We start from the raw sequence: 19,279 nt of genomic DNA, 5'->3' as shown, positions 1-19,279 counted from the left end.
CAACAATCTTTCATTTCTTCAACACTTGTACCTCATCTTATGATATTACACCCTTTATCAGACAAATCTTTAGGGCAAATGTCTCCCTTTTTATTCAAAAGAGACTAAATGAGCTTGCTGGCTCTCCTAAGTCAGTAACAAGCTACGTTCTGTGGACTTATTGGTGGAAACATCAACGCAAAAACACAGTGAACTCCTCTTGCATTAGAAGGCGATTGGAGATATACCCATTGAGGTTACTTCCCATGCTACTTTCAATTCGTCTCGAGGAGTTATTGTTGAAAGGGATTTGAACAACATCCCTGAATTATAGGTTCTCGCTTGTTTCTCCACCTAAGGAGTTTCTGCAGTGAGTCATATCTCCACTTGCAATGATGGAATTATTATGCAAATCAATGTCCTAATTTTGCCGTTTACGTCACCAGACCCACCTGCCAGTATCAAGGCACATTATCTAAATTACATGGTAGAGCTATATATCTCAGACCCTCTCAAATGTTTCCAATTTCAGCAGTTCAGTCACTCAAAGCCATCATGTTATGGTTCCTTGATGAGTGCTTGTTGTGGTGACAAGGGCTAAGACGCCTACAAGTGCAAAATGGACCCTCATTGTGTTAACTGTAGTGGCTCTCACCCATCTTTCTTTTGTTCTTGTCATAGATGAGTGGAGAAAAAAGAGGTACAGCATTTGAAAATGGTTCACAACATTTCTTACCTCGAGAATCGAAAGTTACTGTCCACCACTCCATATGCTGCTGTACTCCATTACACTGCTATAGTTAAAATGCAGACAGATCTTTCTGTAACTCCATCAGAGTAGATCTCCAATGGTGTGAAAAGTCTTTTGCTCTCAGTAGTTAAGTGAGTAGACGAGTCAACGTCTATTCCAATCGCTGTACCCACCAATCCTTCCAGTCACTGCTTTCCTTCACTTCCTTTGGCCCCACCTTTTAGCATATGCTCGAGCCCACCTTCTTCTGCCCTGAGATGTTGAACAATTATTTGTTATCGACCTCAGTCGCTGAACACTACATTTACTAACAAAATCTTACCTATGTCATCCAGGGCAGAATCAATGGAAGTCGAAAGACTTCCTTTTAATAATGAAAAACGATGTGATCGTAATCCAAAAGGTCCTCCACCCAAATACAAATGCCCATATTGACACAATGGAACTATCGAGGTTTCTGTTCGAATATAGACGACATTAAGAATTTGATTGATTCTTATCATCCTGTGTATCTCTCCTCACAAGAAACGTTTCTAAAACCTGCTGATGCAGTCACCTTTCGGCAGTTTTCTTTATATACAAATGAACAAGTTGTGTAATGGGCGAGTGCATGGACACCGCAGTTAAGTGTCTCCTCTGGTGTTATCACTACCGTGCCTGTTTCATACATGTATTTAAGGTTCAGCTCCGCGTCAGTTGGCAGTCGACTTGGAGTGAGCAACGTGATAACAAGCTTTTCCATATCAAACCATATGTCGATCTTTACTCGTCTTGCTTCCGTAAAGATCGAAAGAAGGAAATTGTCCTGGCTAGGCTACGCATTGGTCATAGTTTTATCGCATCGTTTTCTGTTATCTGTGACTGATACACTAATGTGTGGTCTGTGTGACATGCAATTTAAAATAGTCCACATTTTACTGCCGTGCAGTTGTTGCGACCGTAAGCGACAGCACAATTTTAGACGTTTTTACCATGGGTTCACCACTGACATTGGACAAGTGTCAATAGCGATGGTGACATTGTCTACCTCAGATGTATTTTTAACTTTTTAAGGGCCACTGACATTTTACTTCTGTTTAATTTTTTAATTCGAAAATCGGCCTTTGTTTTGTTTTAACATGATTCCTTTTTATGTATTTAAATAATTTTACTTTTATTTTTTACCGGTTGTATGGCATAGATAGCCTGATACTCTGTGCCATTAAACACTAACCAACAAACGAGGAACGACAAATTAGGTTTAAGTGAAATAAACGTAGAATTGATGTACGTATATGTACATATATATGTATGTATGTATATGAAAAAACGTTTTGCATTAGACGAGTATGCACACTTAAAATTTAGTTATTCCGACCATCCCATATTATCATATACAAAAGCAAGGAACAGAAGTATGAACATCTTCAATACAATACCAATAAATTAATATTAATACTTTTTCATTGTTTAAAACAGAACAACGGTGACTGATGATTATTTAAACAAAATAAGAATTAATTAACAATAAGAAAGTAGCTCCACGATATACGACTTATTTCACACCTACTGAAAACGTACAACCGACATAACCAATTACTAAACCTTAATGTAACGCTATCAGTTCAACGAATGGCCTGTTTTTCTACCTGTCTACCTTTTTCTTTACTTAGCTAAATTTATTTGTCTTTACTTGATAATGGAAGCACCAGTTCATCGTATATTACCTTTACCTTTTCGAGATACCGAATTCTAATTTTTAGGAAATTTTGGATGCATGACAATATGAATATTGGATAATCTGAGGGTCACGGGTTCGAATCCCCCGTCACATCAAACATGATCGTTTAACATCGTGGGGATGTTAAGTAACGGTCAATTTCACTATCGATTGGTAAAAGAGTAGCCCAAGAGTTGGTGGTGAGTGGTGATGACGAGCTGCCTTCCCTCTAGTCGTACACTGCTAAATTAGGGACGGCGAGGGAAGATAGCCCTCGTGTAGCTTTGTGCAAAATTAAAAACAACAAAGGTACTGTTGAACTGAAATGAATTATTTAACCAAAGTTTCACGACCGTTCACGATAACAAGTTACTATGAAACCGAAACGAGATTTTTAAAGTTTTAAATTGTTTCACGATAATAAATTGATATAAAACTGAAACGAAATCTTTCAACAGATTCACGTCCTTTAAGGAGAATGAAGTAGTATCAGACTACAAAGTGTTACTGAAATAAGTGTTACTGTAAGAATAATGAATTGTTAAGAAACAAACGAGATAAATAGTTTTACTCCCATCAGAATGATAAGGTACTTTTAATCTGGAACATATTTGTCTTTTCAGCCATAGGAATGTTATACTGTGAAATCCATCCCAGTTTTCGCACCTAGTGGCTGTCAGCGTACTATGAGAATGACGGTGAAATCATATTATTCAATTAAAGACATTTAAACGTTGGCAGCGAGTGGTGTTTACAAGGTGCCTTCCCTCTAGTTTATCACTTCATTAAAACGACTATAGCAGGTAGACCTCGCATACCTTTGCGTGATATTCCAAAAATGAACAAACATTTAAAAAAAATCAAGTTCTTTCAGAGTGATTACGTCTTATAAACTTCAAAGAGTTGTTTAAACACAGTTAACATGTTTCAAAGAATGATTAAGCGTTGCGTATCATGACTGTGTAAGTTATTGGTTCTGATTCCCTGTACTGTTCCATATGCCTTTGTTTTTCAATGCTATTAAATAAAAGATGCACGTGTGTTTTCTTAAAGCAAAGTTAAATGGGGTTATTTTTGTGACCACTGAGGGAAATCGAATCCCTGATTTTAGCATTCTAACTCCGAAGATTTACCACTGTCTCATGGGGGAAATAAGAGATATATCCCTATTTTCATAATTCTAAGCCTTCGATCTCAATAGGTCTCTTTTTTTTTACCTTAGTATATTAATATTTTTCTCTGCTGGAAAAATCTGTTACATATCTATAAACTGACGATGACGTCATACTACCTACGCAACGCCAAGCTATGTCCAAGTGTAGTTCTGATGCACTCTGTTCCACCTCGAATTTATATAGGCTATGACTGTCACGTTAATTATTGATTTGCATATTCAAAATCGTTTTCAAAATAATGTACTCCACTCTCTGTACCTGCAGTACGGTAATTCAATAACTTCATGTATTTAATTTTTTTTTCTCCTTTCAGAAAACATGAAAGCACATGAATTCCGAGTTTAAATCGGCTTGAAAAATTCACCATTTATTAGTGAAAAGTTGTGCTTTGAAACAACTAGGAACATTCAATGTTGAATGTTAGAAACACAACTATACATTTATATTTAAAAAACAACAATAAAAACTATACATTTATATTAAATAATTACCCCAGTGTTACATGGTAAAATTTGTCGATGCGAATCACATTCAGGAAATGAAAGCTGAAAACATTTCTGACCTTTATAAGGTAGTTTTCCGGCTAATGAACGTTCTTTGCACAAAATTAAATTCAAGTTTATCAGTTCCGATTTCCATGAAAGACAATGAGGGAAAGGAGGCACGTTGGCTATACCCTGCAAGCAATTTGCATACTAATTAGCAGCAAGTAGATACATATAAGAGAAGATTATATTAACTGTACATAACTCATGCAATTTCTTACCAAATCCCTAATGCCACATCATTTGGAATACTATATTAATCCTATACATTGTTAGTTGATCATTATGATAAAGCAGTCGAATTTGTTCCAAACGTTACTGGAAAGAATGAACAAGCAATAAATAATCATTAAATCTAAATCGAGAGGAAATCTGTTTCATTTTTTATCTTCACTATTAATAAACAGGAAGTAATAAACCGAACAACTGAAAGAATCCTTCAGGATTTATTGTTGTAAGGTGAAACCAAATTAGCAAGCATGGGCCGAATTATCCCATTTTCTACTATTTAATGCAGGGCCATTAGGCCTAGTTTTAACGAGTTACTGCAGCGCTACTTTTTTGTGGCACTACCATACGGAAACACACAGACTTCTTGCGGTCACTGCTTACAATAACATCCTGCTCACTTGATTCTAAGTTATGTTTAGCTGCACTGACAAATTACACCTCATGGTTAGACTCTGACGAACCAATTTTTAACAGTTTCTTGTCGACTGTAATTATTACTGACGTTAACATAACAATCGCAAAATTCTGAAACAGTTATCTAGCTATTGTTTTAGATCGAAAAAAAAAAAAGCAGTTATTTCTTTACTAGGTGCTTGTGCTCAGAGTGTTCGATTGAAATTAAGCACAAAGCGACGAAATGAGCCATCTGTGCTTTGCTCACGATGGGTATCGGAACACAATATTTAGTAGTGTGAGTCCGCAGACATATCACTGTACCACTGGGGGACGTACTCAGTGTGAGGGTCCGAAGCAAAAAGGTATTCAAAACATACATTCTATTGATAGGTTACGCAATAGTGTGTGATGTGGGGGGCTTGTGCCCCTCAAAATAAATGTTAAAAATTTTAAAACTCAAATTTGGTTCTAGATTGTCATTAAAATATTAAATAGCTGCGAAAACAAAAAATTATTATTTGTTTGGAACAGCCTGAAACCAAATGCCTTTTTTTTTCACCGATTGTGCTTACATGTATTTAACGGCCCGGCCTGGTCAGGTAGGTTAAGGCATACTACTCATAATCTGAGGATCGCGGGCTCGAATCACGGTCGCACCAAACATGCTCGCCTTTTCAGCCGTGCTGGCTTATAATGTGACGGTCAATCCCACTATTCGTTGGTAAAAGAAGCCCAAGAGTTGGCAGTGGGTGGTGATGGCTAGTTGCCTTCCCTCTAGTCTTGCACTGCTAAACTAGGAATGACTAGCGCAGATATCCCTCGAATTGCTTTGCGCGAAATTCAAAAAACAAATTGAAACAAACAATTTTCTGCGCGCAACTGATGTATCTTCAGAGATTGGTATTCTGTCTAATACTATTACGATTTGGAAAAATAAACAAGAGGGAATCCTCAATAGCTGCGGCACTTGAAATTCATTTAGGAAAGATAAATTAATATACGAGACCTTTGTTTTCCTGGTGTAGATTTGAGCAAAATTCAAAACAAATCAAACCAAGAATGGCGAACGTGCTTGTAAAACGCAATGAAGACAGTCTCTTTCTGAATGCTCTATACATCTAAGTATGGTCGCAATATCTAACAACCAAAAAGCGTAATTTTACTTCGACTTAAACTATTCAGACTATGGGGAAAAAATAACTCCATAGAAACATGTGATGTCGTGAATCGCGTTACAAATATTCGGTAGTAATGTAATATAAAAAACAATGTGGTATAGATTGGACCCCTTGATTACTTCCAGAAATTTAACAATCAGAACACATCTGAGCATACTATTCATATTCATTGTACAATGCTGCATGGATTTCCATCCCGACGGACAAGGGTTCACTAAAAATTATAAATCCAAAAATCTACCATGTTTTTATTGTTCAGAACTGGTAGAAAAGCAAGATAGTAGTTTTAAACAGTTTCCGCAATAAATATAAATAACCTTTAGACCTCGATCTGACTTGGATTATTTTGAACAAACTTGAACGTTGCAATTGCCACAGTAACTCTCATCTATGGACTAATTACACTCCATATTTCTCTTTGATTCTTTGTTTTTGAACTTCGCGCAAAGCTACATGAGGGCTATTTGTGATAGCCGTCCCTAATTTAGCAGTGTAAGACTAGAGGGAATGCAGCTAGTCATTACCACCCACCGCCAACTTTTGAACTACTCTTTTACCAACGGATAGTGGGAATTGACTGTTACATTATAACGCCCCCACAGCTGAAAGAGCGAGTATATTTGTTTTGAAAGAGATTCGAATCCGTGACCCTGAGATTACGAATGGAGCTCCTAAACTACCCGGCAATGCCGGGCCTCCACAGTTCCCGACGAATGAATTATGTCTAATATGACTCTTTTCTAAATCCAAATTCTTATCACAGCGAAAAGTGGACTAAATTCAATATTAGTGAAATAGAATACTGATAATAAGGATAGTCAATACATCAAGCTTAAAAGCTAGATTAATTTAAAAAACACTTCTGTTGGATGGGAAACGAACACATTATAACGCATGAACAATAACATACCAGGATTAAAATAGGCCTTGTGTTTGTTAAATCCCAGTATGTTTTTGTTCATTTAGATTCAACTACATTTCTAAATAAAGAAAAAAAAACGAACACACAAGAAATGCAATCTTGTAAACTATTTAACTGTAAAAGTGATAAGTTGATTATATAAGTTTTGCTTTTACGTATTGAATTATACAGGTATAAATGAAGTACAATCTTACCATGTTCTGCTTCCAGCGAGACGTTGCATTGTCTTTAATGCCACAAGGTGTCCTCATGCCCCATAATTATCGAAGACAAAGTTCTTAATTGGAACTATTTTACTTGAAACGTTACGTACAGTCTGTTCTCTCATTAACTACAATGGTTGTAAATTAGTAATTTGTTCGTAATTCCGTAGGGCTCAATCATAAGAGCGAGACTAAGCCAGTGGTTCAGCTCAGGAAATTTAGATTTAATAAAAACTCTTGGTGTAAATTTTACCAACACTGTTACGTGTGCTGCATATTCTTTATAACTTAATTCCACGCAAACATTCTAGTTTGAATTTTTTTATAATTAATATCTGTGTGGTTTTAAGTCCGTTTTACTTCATTGTATAATAAATTAATTTAGCTATGTGAAAAGCAGTAACGTTTCATCAGGAAAAGAAACTTTCAAAATATATTTAGAGTAATATGTGTATGTGTGTGTTATAGCCAAGTCACGTCGGATTATCTTTTGTGTTACCAAAGGGAATCGAATCTCTGATTGTAGCACTTAAATTCATAGAATTACCACTGTCCCACTGGAGAACTTACGGTAATATTTATAGGTTTACGATGCACTTTGGGGCCGTTAAAGGAGAACGGTCAAGTCCCATTATTCCATCAGAGTAGCTCAAAAGTTGGCGGAAGGCGTTGTTCTCTAGTTGCCTTTTTTTATACTCTGTCATAAACTCAGTGGAGCTTTGTGCAGATATTTGAAACAATAAAACAATCAGGTTTTCTTTTTGAAATTCTACACTTGCCATTGGTACGACTTATAAAACAGTTCAGATATTTTTCTTAAATATTCAATTCTTTGTTTCACAGATTATTAAACGTTCGGTTTTCAACACTAAATTTATTTTTAGTAGGCGAGTTGCTTCAATTTAAACTCTGAAAGACTGCATCTATGAATGGTTTGAAACATCTGATATTGTCTCACGTTAAAACTTGAAACATATCTCATTCGAATGGTCGTAGATTACAAATGGCGATTAACAAAATGTGAGTCATTCCTATATCGCAGCAAAATATCACGTGAAATCAATAGCACGCGACTCAAATCACGTGTACATGGCGCAATATCTCGTTTTATCGACCAGTTTCCACCACCTGCATTCAAGAATCATCTAGCCTCATCAAATCGTGTACTATCAGTAATAGTTTGTAGTACAAGTAAACTACCTGACGTATTTTTAAACGAAGGAACAAAAATTACTGTTCGGCACTTGGAGCATTTCAAACCATTTTATTACTACCTGTTTTAGCATAGTAACCATGCTGATGACGTAATTGTTCGTTACATCCATTTCTATCGGAAAATATCAACAATGACGTGTTACCTTTTTTTTTTTTAATCAGAGAATAACATGCAACTTACTCAATAATTCCAAGACTTCCCTACTACTATAACCATCCAAATGAAAATTAGACGAAAAAATTACCGAGTCTGAGGAAAAAGAAAAAACGCTCACTTAAGTGCCATCGAAAAGTACAAGACACAACAACAGAACTGTTTAATCTGTGTCTGAATATCCAATAGCATTCATTCAGGTGTTAAAGATGGCCACATGCAAATTCCAAATTTCTTGGAAAATTGATGGGTTTTTTTAAAGGTTTAATTCTGGTGCAAAACTCTGAAGAAATATGTGAAAAAAGGGTGACAGAATCATCGCCTTTAACTGAAAATGTTACATCAAATCCTGAACACAGGAGTAGCCATAATATTGAATACTTTATAATACATACATTATATTATTTAAAAGTGACCCAAACGAGTTTTCTTTAACGTATCCTTTGTGGTGAAGATGATGCAAAGAACCACCGCACTGAAACTAATGTAATTTCGAAATTATATTTTGACTATTGACTAGATATATCACAAATAATAAGAATTTAATGAATGTAATTAACAATATTTTCGTTATCATTTCGATGTTATTAGTTAAAATATTTTCGATGATAAAAGTACAATCTGTAAATGTCCAAATTTAATCATCATTGAAATAAATGCACTGTTGTTTACAAGGTAAAAACACATAGATAAAATTATTTCGAAGGTATTTAAAACGTAATAAGTCCTGCGGTAGATTGCGCTAGTAAATAAGTAACTTCCTACATATAAAAAAATTGTGTATCCGCTACGATATAAGGGGTGAATGGCCAGGGGTAAATATATAGATTTTACATAGGTAGTCCAAATTGAGAACCTTTCTTTAATATCGGGATCTATGCTGAACGATAGATACTTCCTCTATTGTGTAACGTATATATATTTAGCGTTATTATTATTATTACAACAGGTTTCACCTTTCTTTAAATATTCTTCTGAATCATGGCGTATATATGGACTCTAATTCAGAGTGTCTAAGGTCTTGAGGGGCCTCAAACTAAGACATTTGAGACCCCCTCCCTAGAATCATGTCATCACGTGCTGGGTTTGCAAAGTTTTTTCTATTACTCTGGTAGAACCAAGCTTTCACAATACAGTAAGTTATCGTGAATCGCCTAATGTATTGCACGAGGCACGTTTCTCAAAAACTTGAAACTAGATTCAGCTAATGAATTCTTAGAATAAAAATAAAAATCACCATTACCCTAATTGCCTTCATACCAGACCTAGGTTTAAGTTATTACGTCTAATTATTTAATTCATCTATTCATAAGCAAAACATTTTTAATAACAGAGGTTTTGACCTTTTACTCGGTACACATTTATTTTCACCAGCACATACATTGAAACACTAGTATAGTCTTTGAACTGTAACATCCCTGATACCGCATTCTTATTAACTCTTAGCTGACCCAAAACGTCTCCATACAACAATACTACCTCTATTACTTGTTGATTTAAATTAGGAAACATTTTGTTTCTTTTTCGCACCCTCTTACATCTACAACTCTTGTGGTAACAGCTGCAAGTAATTTCTAACCCTTATTACGTAAGTTCTCAGGCAAAGATTAGCAAACAAACGACTTCTTGATTCTAATGTTAAATTTTGATGTATACTTTTCGAAACACTTTGAAAAAAAGATGCCAATTTAAAACAAAAAAAAAAGGGAGTGTATATGTCTGTAAATATCTCTGAGAAAACGACAAACTGTGCGAATAATTAATTTCTAGTTTAATTCTCCATTCAAGAAACTCTTTAGAACACTCATGACACATAAGATGAAGCCTATTGAACATAATTTGTGATGTACACAATGAAGCTTTACATAAAATCAAATTTCTAGCATCACTTTTTGACGAGGGCATATCACACATTCATCATAGCTCAGCACAATTTTTAACCTTTGTTTGTCATTTCAGACTACCAATCTTATCTAAAACTGAATAAATAGTTAATTTAATAGTCAGAGCATCGTCACACAGTACGTGCTGAGCATTTTAATAAAGTTTCTTAATAATAAAAATGTCTGGAGTTTCACACACAACCCCATAATTGCTCCAACTGGATTTTTGTCTTGTTGACGTATCTTCTATCTCGCTTAGGGCTCGTTAATGTGTTACAGATCGTGTAAACTGTGCACGACTATTGTTTTAATATTAAATTGTTCATACTTCTTAAGTTCGTACTTTTGTTGTTTTTCAAACAAAACTAAAATTTTTCTTGGTTGAATATTTTAATCCACTCTTCCCCTGTAACCATATGATTAAACTATCTGTTTTTCAACCATACGTTTAAACTACCTATTCTAAAACAACTTCTCCGAGTACATTTTTCTTTGCTTTTCAGTAATTATGACCAAACATATGTTGTATCTTTAACACGTAGACAGGGACAAGTAAAATAATCTTATCCAATACAGGATATAATAAACAGATAATATCGATTAAAACAATCTTATCCGATACAGGATATAATAAACAGTGGCGTTTCTCTAACAGTAAACAGATAATATCAATTAAAACAATCTTATCGAATACAGGATATAATAAACAGATAATATCAATTAAAACAATTTTATCCAATACACGATATATTAAACAGTGGCGTATCTCTAACAGTAAACAGATAATACCTATTAAAACAATTTTATCCAATACACGATATATTAAACAGTGGCGTATCTCTAACAGTAAACAGATAAGATCAATTTAAGCAGGTTAGCTCGATACAGGATTAAATCAACACTGTTTGTCTCCAATAGTTTTGCAGTTTGGATCGATTAAAACCGACTCACCCGATTACGGGATGAGGTGAACTAAACAAAACCTCAATCCAGAAGAAGTACTTAAACAACGACATAAGGAGAATAATTTGTAGATTCTTCCGTGGTTTAGTGTTCTCACTCGATAAAGAAAATTTCAAGTGTTTTTCTTTCATTATTGTTTATGTAAGTAAAGTAACAGACATTTATCGATTATATAAAGTTTACAGTAAAAGGGTTAAATCTGTACACTTTCTCTAAATATACTCTGAGATATACTGTTTTGAGTGGTTTTTCAATAAGCATTGAGAGCATATCTTGTTCCTGTAGTTTTAACATTTCTTTAATTAAATTAATCGTTAATAAATATTTTATCTTAACACTCCTACGAAAAGTGGGGCCTAATAGGCCCCAGAGCAACTTGAAAGGTTATTAATATTAGGCTAATAATTTTGTATTTAAATGAAATTGCCATTTAAATCCATTAATGAATGGATTAACGAGATTCCCACTGTCCCTATCTACTATCTAGCGAAAACACAGCCAGGGGAATGGGCTTGGAGAAATCAGGACTAGAAACGTCTTTTCGTAGGAGTGTTAACTAGTCGTTTTGTTAGAATCAAATGACAATTAACGTGTACACGGTCAATAGCTGGTTGAACTGCTCAATTACATGATCCGAAACGGGTGAAGCGCTCAGAAGTCGCAACGTGTAAAGAATGTTAACTACGTTTTAAACAAACGACTTGTATATGGTAAACCTGTGACGCATCGCCGCAGATGCGCACCATGATGCCAGGCCTACGAGTTTTGCACTTATTATTTGGTTCACGGTAAATTTCCGACCATTGTACAGTGCAGTGAATGCTGCCAGATTAGATTTATGGCAGCGGAAATATGTCATAGGCCTACAACATTTGTACAGCAAAAGTATCAAGCGGTGTAGTACAAAGGAAACAAGTTTTCGAACAAGGAGCTACCAATGTTCTCCTTGGATACAGAAAACTTGCATAGCAGGAGTTTCGGACAGCAATGATCTCTGAAACTATATCTTAAAATAATATTAAAAAAAACACCTTAAACTAATCCAAAACCATACTTTAATCTATTCCAAATCCACACCTTAAACTAATATGGAATAATAACATCGTCAAAAAAAATGAAGGTTGTGGTTATAAAAAAACAGACATATCTCAATTAAAAATCCATTGGGAGGAAGCTATTTGGAAATCTCCAACTACTGTTAACAATACTGTAAACAAGTATTTGAAATTGAAGAATGTTCTTAACACTCCTACGAAATGTGGGGCCTAATAGGCCCCAGTGCAACTTGAAAGGTTATTTATATTAGGCTAATAATTTTGTATTTAAATGAAATTGCCATTTAAATCCATTAATGAATGGATTAACGAGATTCCCACTGTCCCTATCTACTATCTAGCGAAACCACAGCCAGGGGAACGGGCTTGGAGAAATCAGGACTAGAAACGTTTTTTCGTAGGAGTGTTAAACCAAAAGTTGACTAGCTACAGATTACATCTCGAAATATCAAATCAATGACTGTCTTCATTGGAAAGATTCCAGAAGAAACTAGAATTACAGCAATCCCTTTCGATTACCGATGCGTAATATCGTTGGAAAGTGGATGGAAGACATAAAAATAAACTTAGTTATTTTACCAGCCTGATTTGTTGTTAACAATAGTGTATGTACATTAAATGGAAAAGAAGAGCACGTGCCCCTCCTGCTCTATGTGTTTCCGAGGACCTACCTACCTCTCTACAGCTCCAACGGGCTTTCGTACTTCAGTCTACTTAAACATGATATTAAAACCAATGTCTATGTCTAGTGAAAAGTATTTTAAAAATGTGTGGTCTATAGCACTGACCTCGCCGTTTCTCGCAGTATCATGTTACAATATTGATAACACTGCAATCGTGATCATCAGACAGAGTCTTGTCAACAATGTAGGTATAAGGGTAGCATTGTAACTGGATATCGTTCTTGTGATGCGACAATAACCAGTATTGTTCATCTGTTCCTTACTGTAATATATATTGGAATAAAATACAGAATGTTCCAACAAATATGAAAACAGGTAAGATATTATGCATGATAGCTTGAAGAATATAGAATGAGTTCCTTTATCTCAAATAGTATGAAATACATAGAAGTGTGATTCACAGAAGCCCCAATCTACCATCAACCTCCATCACAATCTCCAGTTACTTCTTTATCTATCACAAGTAGATACATACCCGAAAACAGAACCCCTTTATGAATATCTCCTTTGTATCTGGACACATACGCAACGGTTGGTACAGTAAGCTTGTATATAGATGTATGAATAAAGGTTTAAACATAACACCTCAATGATGCCCAGAAGTACAAGAAGCATAACATGTGATACCATGTGAGACAATGAAAACCTATTCTTGGACTTCCATTATACCCAAGTTTAGGTTCTTCCCAAGCAAGGTTCTAAAATGGGCACTGGCCAGGTAGATTTTTGGTGTCCGTCCAATAAAAATGTCCCCCATCAAATTCTACAGCATTAGGATTTATTAATATCCAATATTTCCTTGTTTGGTTGTAGATACTCCCTTCGATTCTTTAATTTCACCCCTCGACTGATTTAGGCTCGGTAAATTTGATTTATATTTTCATCAATATGCACACTAATGTCACGAGCGGGTTAAAAGGAAACTGCTTAATTTCCCGCCGTCCCAGGATCCAAACTCCCAGATTACCGCTATGCTTCACCGTATGGTATCACATCAGTGACCTTCTGGACGAATTTAATCTCCTTTGGTGCAAAGAAACAAATTCACAAAGACACGACGTAAATTAATATGAGATACGATATGCATTTTCAGCTTGATATCATGATAAATCTATTATAATAATACTCAGTTTTTGTTTGTCCTGAAAGAGCGTGCACATGTTATTATCCAATTGAGCATGCGAGCACACTGCATTTCAACAGATGTAAAAATACTTCAGTAGACATTTTGTATACATATTAAAAGCTTAAAGTTTTTATAAAAGTCTAACTTTAGGTGAAAAAATAGAATTATACATTTATTTATTAATATAATATTAAGGACAGTTATGTTTATTCCTAACAAAACTAAAGCGAAAAAAACACATTTTTTTAATATATGTTATAATGTAATATTTTTATCAAATATAAGCCATACATAAATAAAGGCTTAACTAACATTGGGCCTAAAACAAATGCACTTATAGATTTCCGTACTTCCGATTAGAATTTTGTATTATTCTATAATTCCTGTATATAAAACAAGAAATGTTGCAGTATAGATACTGATTTGATCGCAAATATTTCATGGGATTCTGCTAATACAAATATTATCAATTACAGGTAAATATTATATTATACCTACTTACCATCAACGACCAACCTGGCGGTTTCAGAGTACTGGACACCCTTGTCATTCCTAGCAATGCAGTGGTAACTACCTTCATCTGCTTGTCCTACATTTTCGAGTAAGAGGGCGCCACTTTCGAGAATCTGAAAGGTTGCATGGCCATTGTGATGTACGCTTCGCCCATCTCGTTGCCAGGATACACTCGGTTGTGGATCTCCGCTCGTGAGGCACGAAAAAATAACCGAGTCTCCAATTACTACTGTCTTATCGCTTGGACCTTTTTCAATAAATGGTTCTGAAATGTGAAATAAATAGATATTTAATATAATACTAGTTAACATACCCGTCAAAAATTGAATTTCTAAAACTTCTCCCATAACCGATGCAAAACTAATAGGTCTACAATTACTGGGGGATAATATAGTGTAACTAGTAATTCTTGGCTTCAGTGTTTTGTTATCATAATGATTCCACAAAGCTAACTTTAAGTTACATAATTTTTCGAATTATTTTACATGACAAAGTGAATTGAAGGTATACAAATTGGTATTTAAGCGTCTTCGCTATACCTTATCAGACCCACGTATTTGTTTAACTGTCAAAACAAACGCGGTCAGTATGACCGCCAAATCGTGCCCCTCTGTCTGAAACCTTTGGTAATTTTTATTTTGCTTTCGCCTACAACTCAAAATCAGAATACTTTGTTTGTTTGTTTTTGAATTTCGCGCAAAGCTAATTTAACAGTGTCAGACTAGAGGGAAGGCACCTAGTCATCACCACCCACCGCCAACTCTTGGGCTACTTTTTTTACCAACGAATAGTGGGATTAATCGTTACATTATATCGCTCACACGGGCGAGCATATTTGTTTTGACAGAGATTCGAGCTCGCAACCCACAGATTACGAGTCAAGTACCTCAAGCATTCGACCTTAATAGGCCCTAAACAATAGTAATAAGAGAGACTGCATACTCTCACCTCGCTGCTCCTTTTCGAAACTACGTGCGTTTATGTTGTAGAAGGTCAAATTTCGCTTTCAAAAACTCAGAAAATCCTTCTCAGTTCCAGAATCAAAGATCCAGATCATTTTCTGTAGTGTTGAGTTTCAACTTTAATGTACCCATGAAATTTTGTACGAACCCAATCATACTGTACAGAATTATTAACCACAAACCAAGAAAACGTCCTGTCTTTCCATTACAAAAAAATGCTTCAAAGTTATCCAGAATGCAGAACCAGACCAAATTCCTATCTTATGTAAAATTTTCGTGTTCATCGGTTTATTAGTTTTCCAGATAAGCGCGCGTAAACAGATATACAGACACACAAGAACACGATTGCAACACTTTCACATCCACCCTATGAGTGAGGGTGATAACATGTATATTACTTATTCAACATGGACACCATTAATGGCTTAAGAAAAATATCAGATGAAGGTTTTGTTGCCATTTGACGAAGTTTATTTTTCAATATTGCCCAAAAGAGGTATATGTCCGGCATAGCCAGGTGGTTAAGGCACTCGATTCGTACTCCAAAGGTCGCGGGTTCGAATCCCCGCCATATCAAACATGCTCGCCCTTTAGGCCGTGGGGGCGTTATAATGTTACGGTAAAAGTGTAGCTCAAGAGTTGGCGATGGGGTGATGATGACTAGCCATCTTCCCTCTAGTCTTACACTGCTGAATTTGGGACGGCTAGCGCAGATAGCCCTTATGTAGCTTTGCGTAAAATTCAAAACAAACGAAACCAAACCCAAAAGAAGTAGTATCTAGGTCAAAAAATGGCTTTTGTATATATATTACTGTTTTGTCCATTTTCAGGTTATTCTTATCTCACGTGTTTCACTGCTATGGACTGAACTTGTTAAGTAAGAGCCTCTGCTAAATGGAACACTACAACAAAATTAGTTCCACCAACTGAAAAATGCACTCACATCGGCCTTATGAAAAGATGCTTCACAAACACACTGTGTGTATGTTATGTTGTAAAAAACGTTAATACATATACCGCATTTCCCAGCGTCGGAGACGCTATTTTAACCCCAAAATTAGTCTCAAAATTTTACCCTGCGTCTTCCAGGTCGAAGATTACGTTGCTCACAGGCCTAAACCTAAGCCTAGAGGAAGCGTTTCGATATTAGACAGTAATCCAAGCCTCTTTATATGACCCGGAATGAAACGTATAAGTTACTTAGTATTAAATAACATATAAATAAACAGGATAATCATAAGTGATCACAAAATTCATTGGCATTTCTGCATTAAACTGAAGTAAACCAGTCGATGGTCTAATTTGTCCTGTTTTCATCAGATAATGACATTTTACTCACCTAAAATTATCTTGATATTAAGGTAACATAATAAGAACATATGAAAAATAAAATTGCGGAAACACTACCAGGTAACAGCAGCCATTGTAAAATATCGTAAGTTTGTTTTGGTTCTGTTCAGTCCCTTCTGTTCAGTTGTTGTGTAATGGTTTCAAACACAGACCTGTTCTCGGTAGCATTCTCTGTAACAGTTCACCTGAATCAAATTTTTAAACATAGCACATATTTTGGCTTCTGCAAAAAAAAGAGGCACCTCTAGAATAGGCTTAGAATAATGTTATTACTGGTAATAAATACAAATATTCCAGTGGTAATATAAGGTATACACTTTCAAAGATAGATATGATAAGCATATAGCTCAGATAAAACCAGAAGTGGACAAAATGATTTATATACCACATGTCAATAAATAACCCACAAAACATCTTAGTAAGATTGGTGGAAGTTCTCCTACCTTATTCTTATGTTTACCTTTTTTTTTCCTCCAAAATTTAGCTAATCAAAATGGAGGTGCGTCTCGGTATAGAATTTTTTCAGTGTAAAGATGTGATGCCATCTATGAATGTAATTAAAATTAACTTACGTCAAAGATAACAAATGATCAATGACAATAATAACGGGGTGGAGTGAATTGTGAACCCCAGTAGCATGCCTCTTGTTCCAAACTATCATCCCACAAAGTTTGGTTGGGATTTGTCCAGTGATATAGGAGTAGTTAGGAAACGGGCAGACAGACAAACGGAAACACTTTGTTTTATACGCATGTTTTTCCTTTTTTTAGTTTGCAATTTTTTTTTGAATATGAAATAATGCTAATCCTATATTAAATGTTAAATTTGCAAAATACTCCCAGATCTTGAAAATAAATACAACTTGCAAGATTTTCTTATACTGGAACAGTAATAACAACCTTTGATACGTTTTTTATGCTGAAAAATCTAAATAAATATGTTTGGAACTATCTATATCATACTGAAAATATTCATCTAAATTTAAGCCCAAGTGCTCAAATCCTATTTAGGCCCACCGTTGTGTCCCCTATTTACAGAAAATCAACTCCAATATGTGTATTATATATATAGTTTTGTAAAATAAAGACGTGATGCCATCTATGAATGTAATTAAAGTTAACTTATGTCAAAGATAACAAATGATCAATAACAACAATGACGGGGTGGAGTGAGCTGTGAACCCCAGTAACATGTCCCTTGTTCCAAACTATCATCCCACAAAGTTTGGTTGGGGTTTGCCCAATTATCTAGGAGTAGTTAAATAACGGACAGACTGAACAAATAGAGGTTTTTTTTTATATAGTTGTCCGTGGTGTTACATGTTAAGAGGAACTGGATAGTCAGGTTTCATTAAGTTAGTAGAGGAAATGATGAACAACAGGACGACGGTGGCAACATTGAACATTTGACACGTGTATGCTCAGTAACAAACATTTAATTCTTGAACGTTTCGGAATATACATTACATACTCAGTAAGCTATATTGAACATCGTACTTTATTAGGTACAGACACATTATAAAGTTTAAGCACTCTGTAGCAATAAAAACACAGTATAAAATTATAAATTAAATTAAAATACAACCAAACAAACAAATAATATAATACAACGATATTGTACAGGTACTTAAAACAGACTTAACCGTAGTGAAATTTTTTTATGATATAACTTTAGGAGTTAACTTAAAATAGATAAACTTTCTTTAATTAAAAGTTCAGTATTTGAGGACCCAGATGAGATGGCTTTGAAATTCGTAATGAAGACGAAGTGGTTGATGTTTTCACTATTTAAGTGAATTGTGGAGTCTGGTGGATCTAATGACGTTTTGCCAGTTCTGCTTGATTCTTCCATATATTCGCAGGTGTAACTGATGCATAGCTTGCTGAAGATGGAATATGTATGTTCCAAAACGTCTAATAATGAAATGCTTGTTATTGAACGTACAAATGTCAAACATCCATTGTTGCTGCAGTTGTCCCGTTATTCAATATTAAACTTCGATTCCTGTCGAAGGAATCTATTTCAGAGGAAATCTGATGGACGCCCAAAGATAACATATATATCAAGAACGTGTGTCTCTTTATTAGAGTTTAGGTCTTATAGACCTTTGGTAATCAGGTGCATTTGACCTCTTCCTCCCCTCTTCCCTGGTAGATGGTGGATGGTAATTGCAGTAATATTCATGTGAATAAGCACGTTTCTCTTTATTCATTATTGCTAAAGCTCTGTACATGTTCCATATTCACGTTTTCATTATTTCAACTTACTTCTCGAGAGAATTACACATAAATACCAT

At 35.1% G+C, this 19,279-nt stretch overlaps 1 protein-coding gene across 2 annotated transcripts in view; it reads right to left on the bottom strand.

Moving 5' to 3' along the window:
• LOC143223357 (tyrosine-protein kinase transmembrane receptor Ror2-like) overlaps nt 1-19,279 on the bottom strand; it is an 87,344-nt gene that overhangs the window by 34,789 nt on the left and 33,276 nt on the right. For both annotated transcript variants that reach the window (XR_013012873.1, XM_076451243.1), the window contains exon 2: nt 14,661-14,936. Coding sequence is in view for 1 of the 2 variants with exons in the window: in XM_076451243.1 (XP_076307358.1) it covers nt 14,661-14,936 (276 nt within the window). In the remaining variant the exon portion in view is untranslated. The remainder of the gene's footprint in view (nt 1-14,660; nt 14,937-19,279) is intronic.

The sequence above is a fragment of the Tachypleus tridentatus genome, chromosome 8 (assembly GCF_004210375.1).
Source record: "Tachypleus tridentatus isolate NWPU-2018 chromosome 8, ASM421037v1, whole genome shotgun sequence".
NCBI lineage: Eukaryota > Metazoa > Arthropoda > Merostomata > Xiphosura > Limulidae > Tachypleus > Tachypleus tridentatus.
Note: the sequence above shows the minus strand (reverse complement) of the source record. Positions and strands in the feature narration are given on the sequence as shown.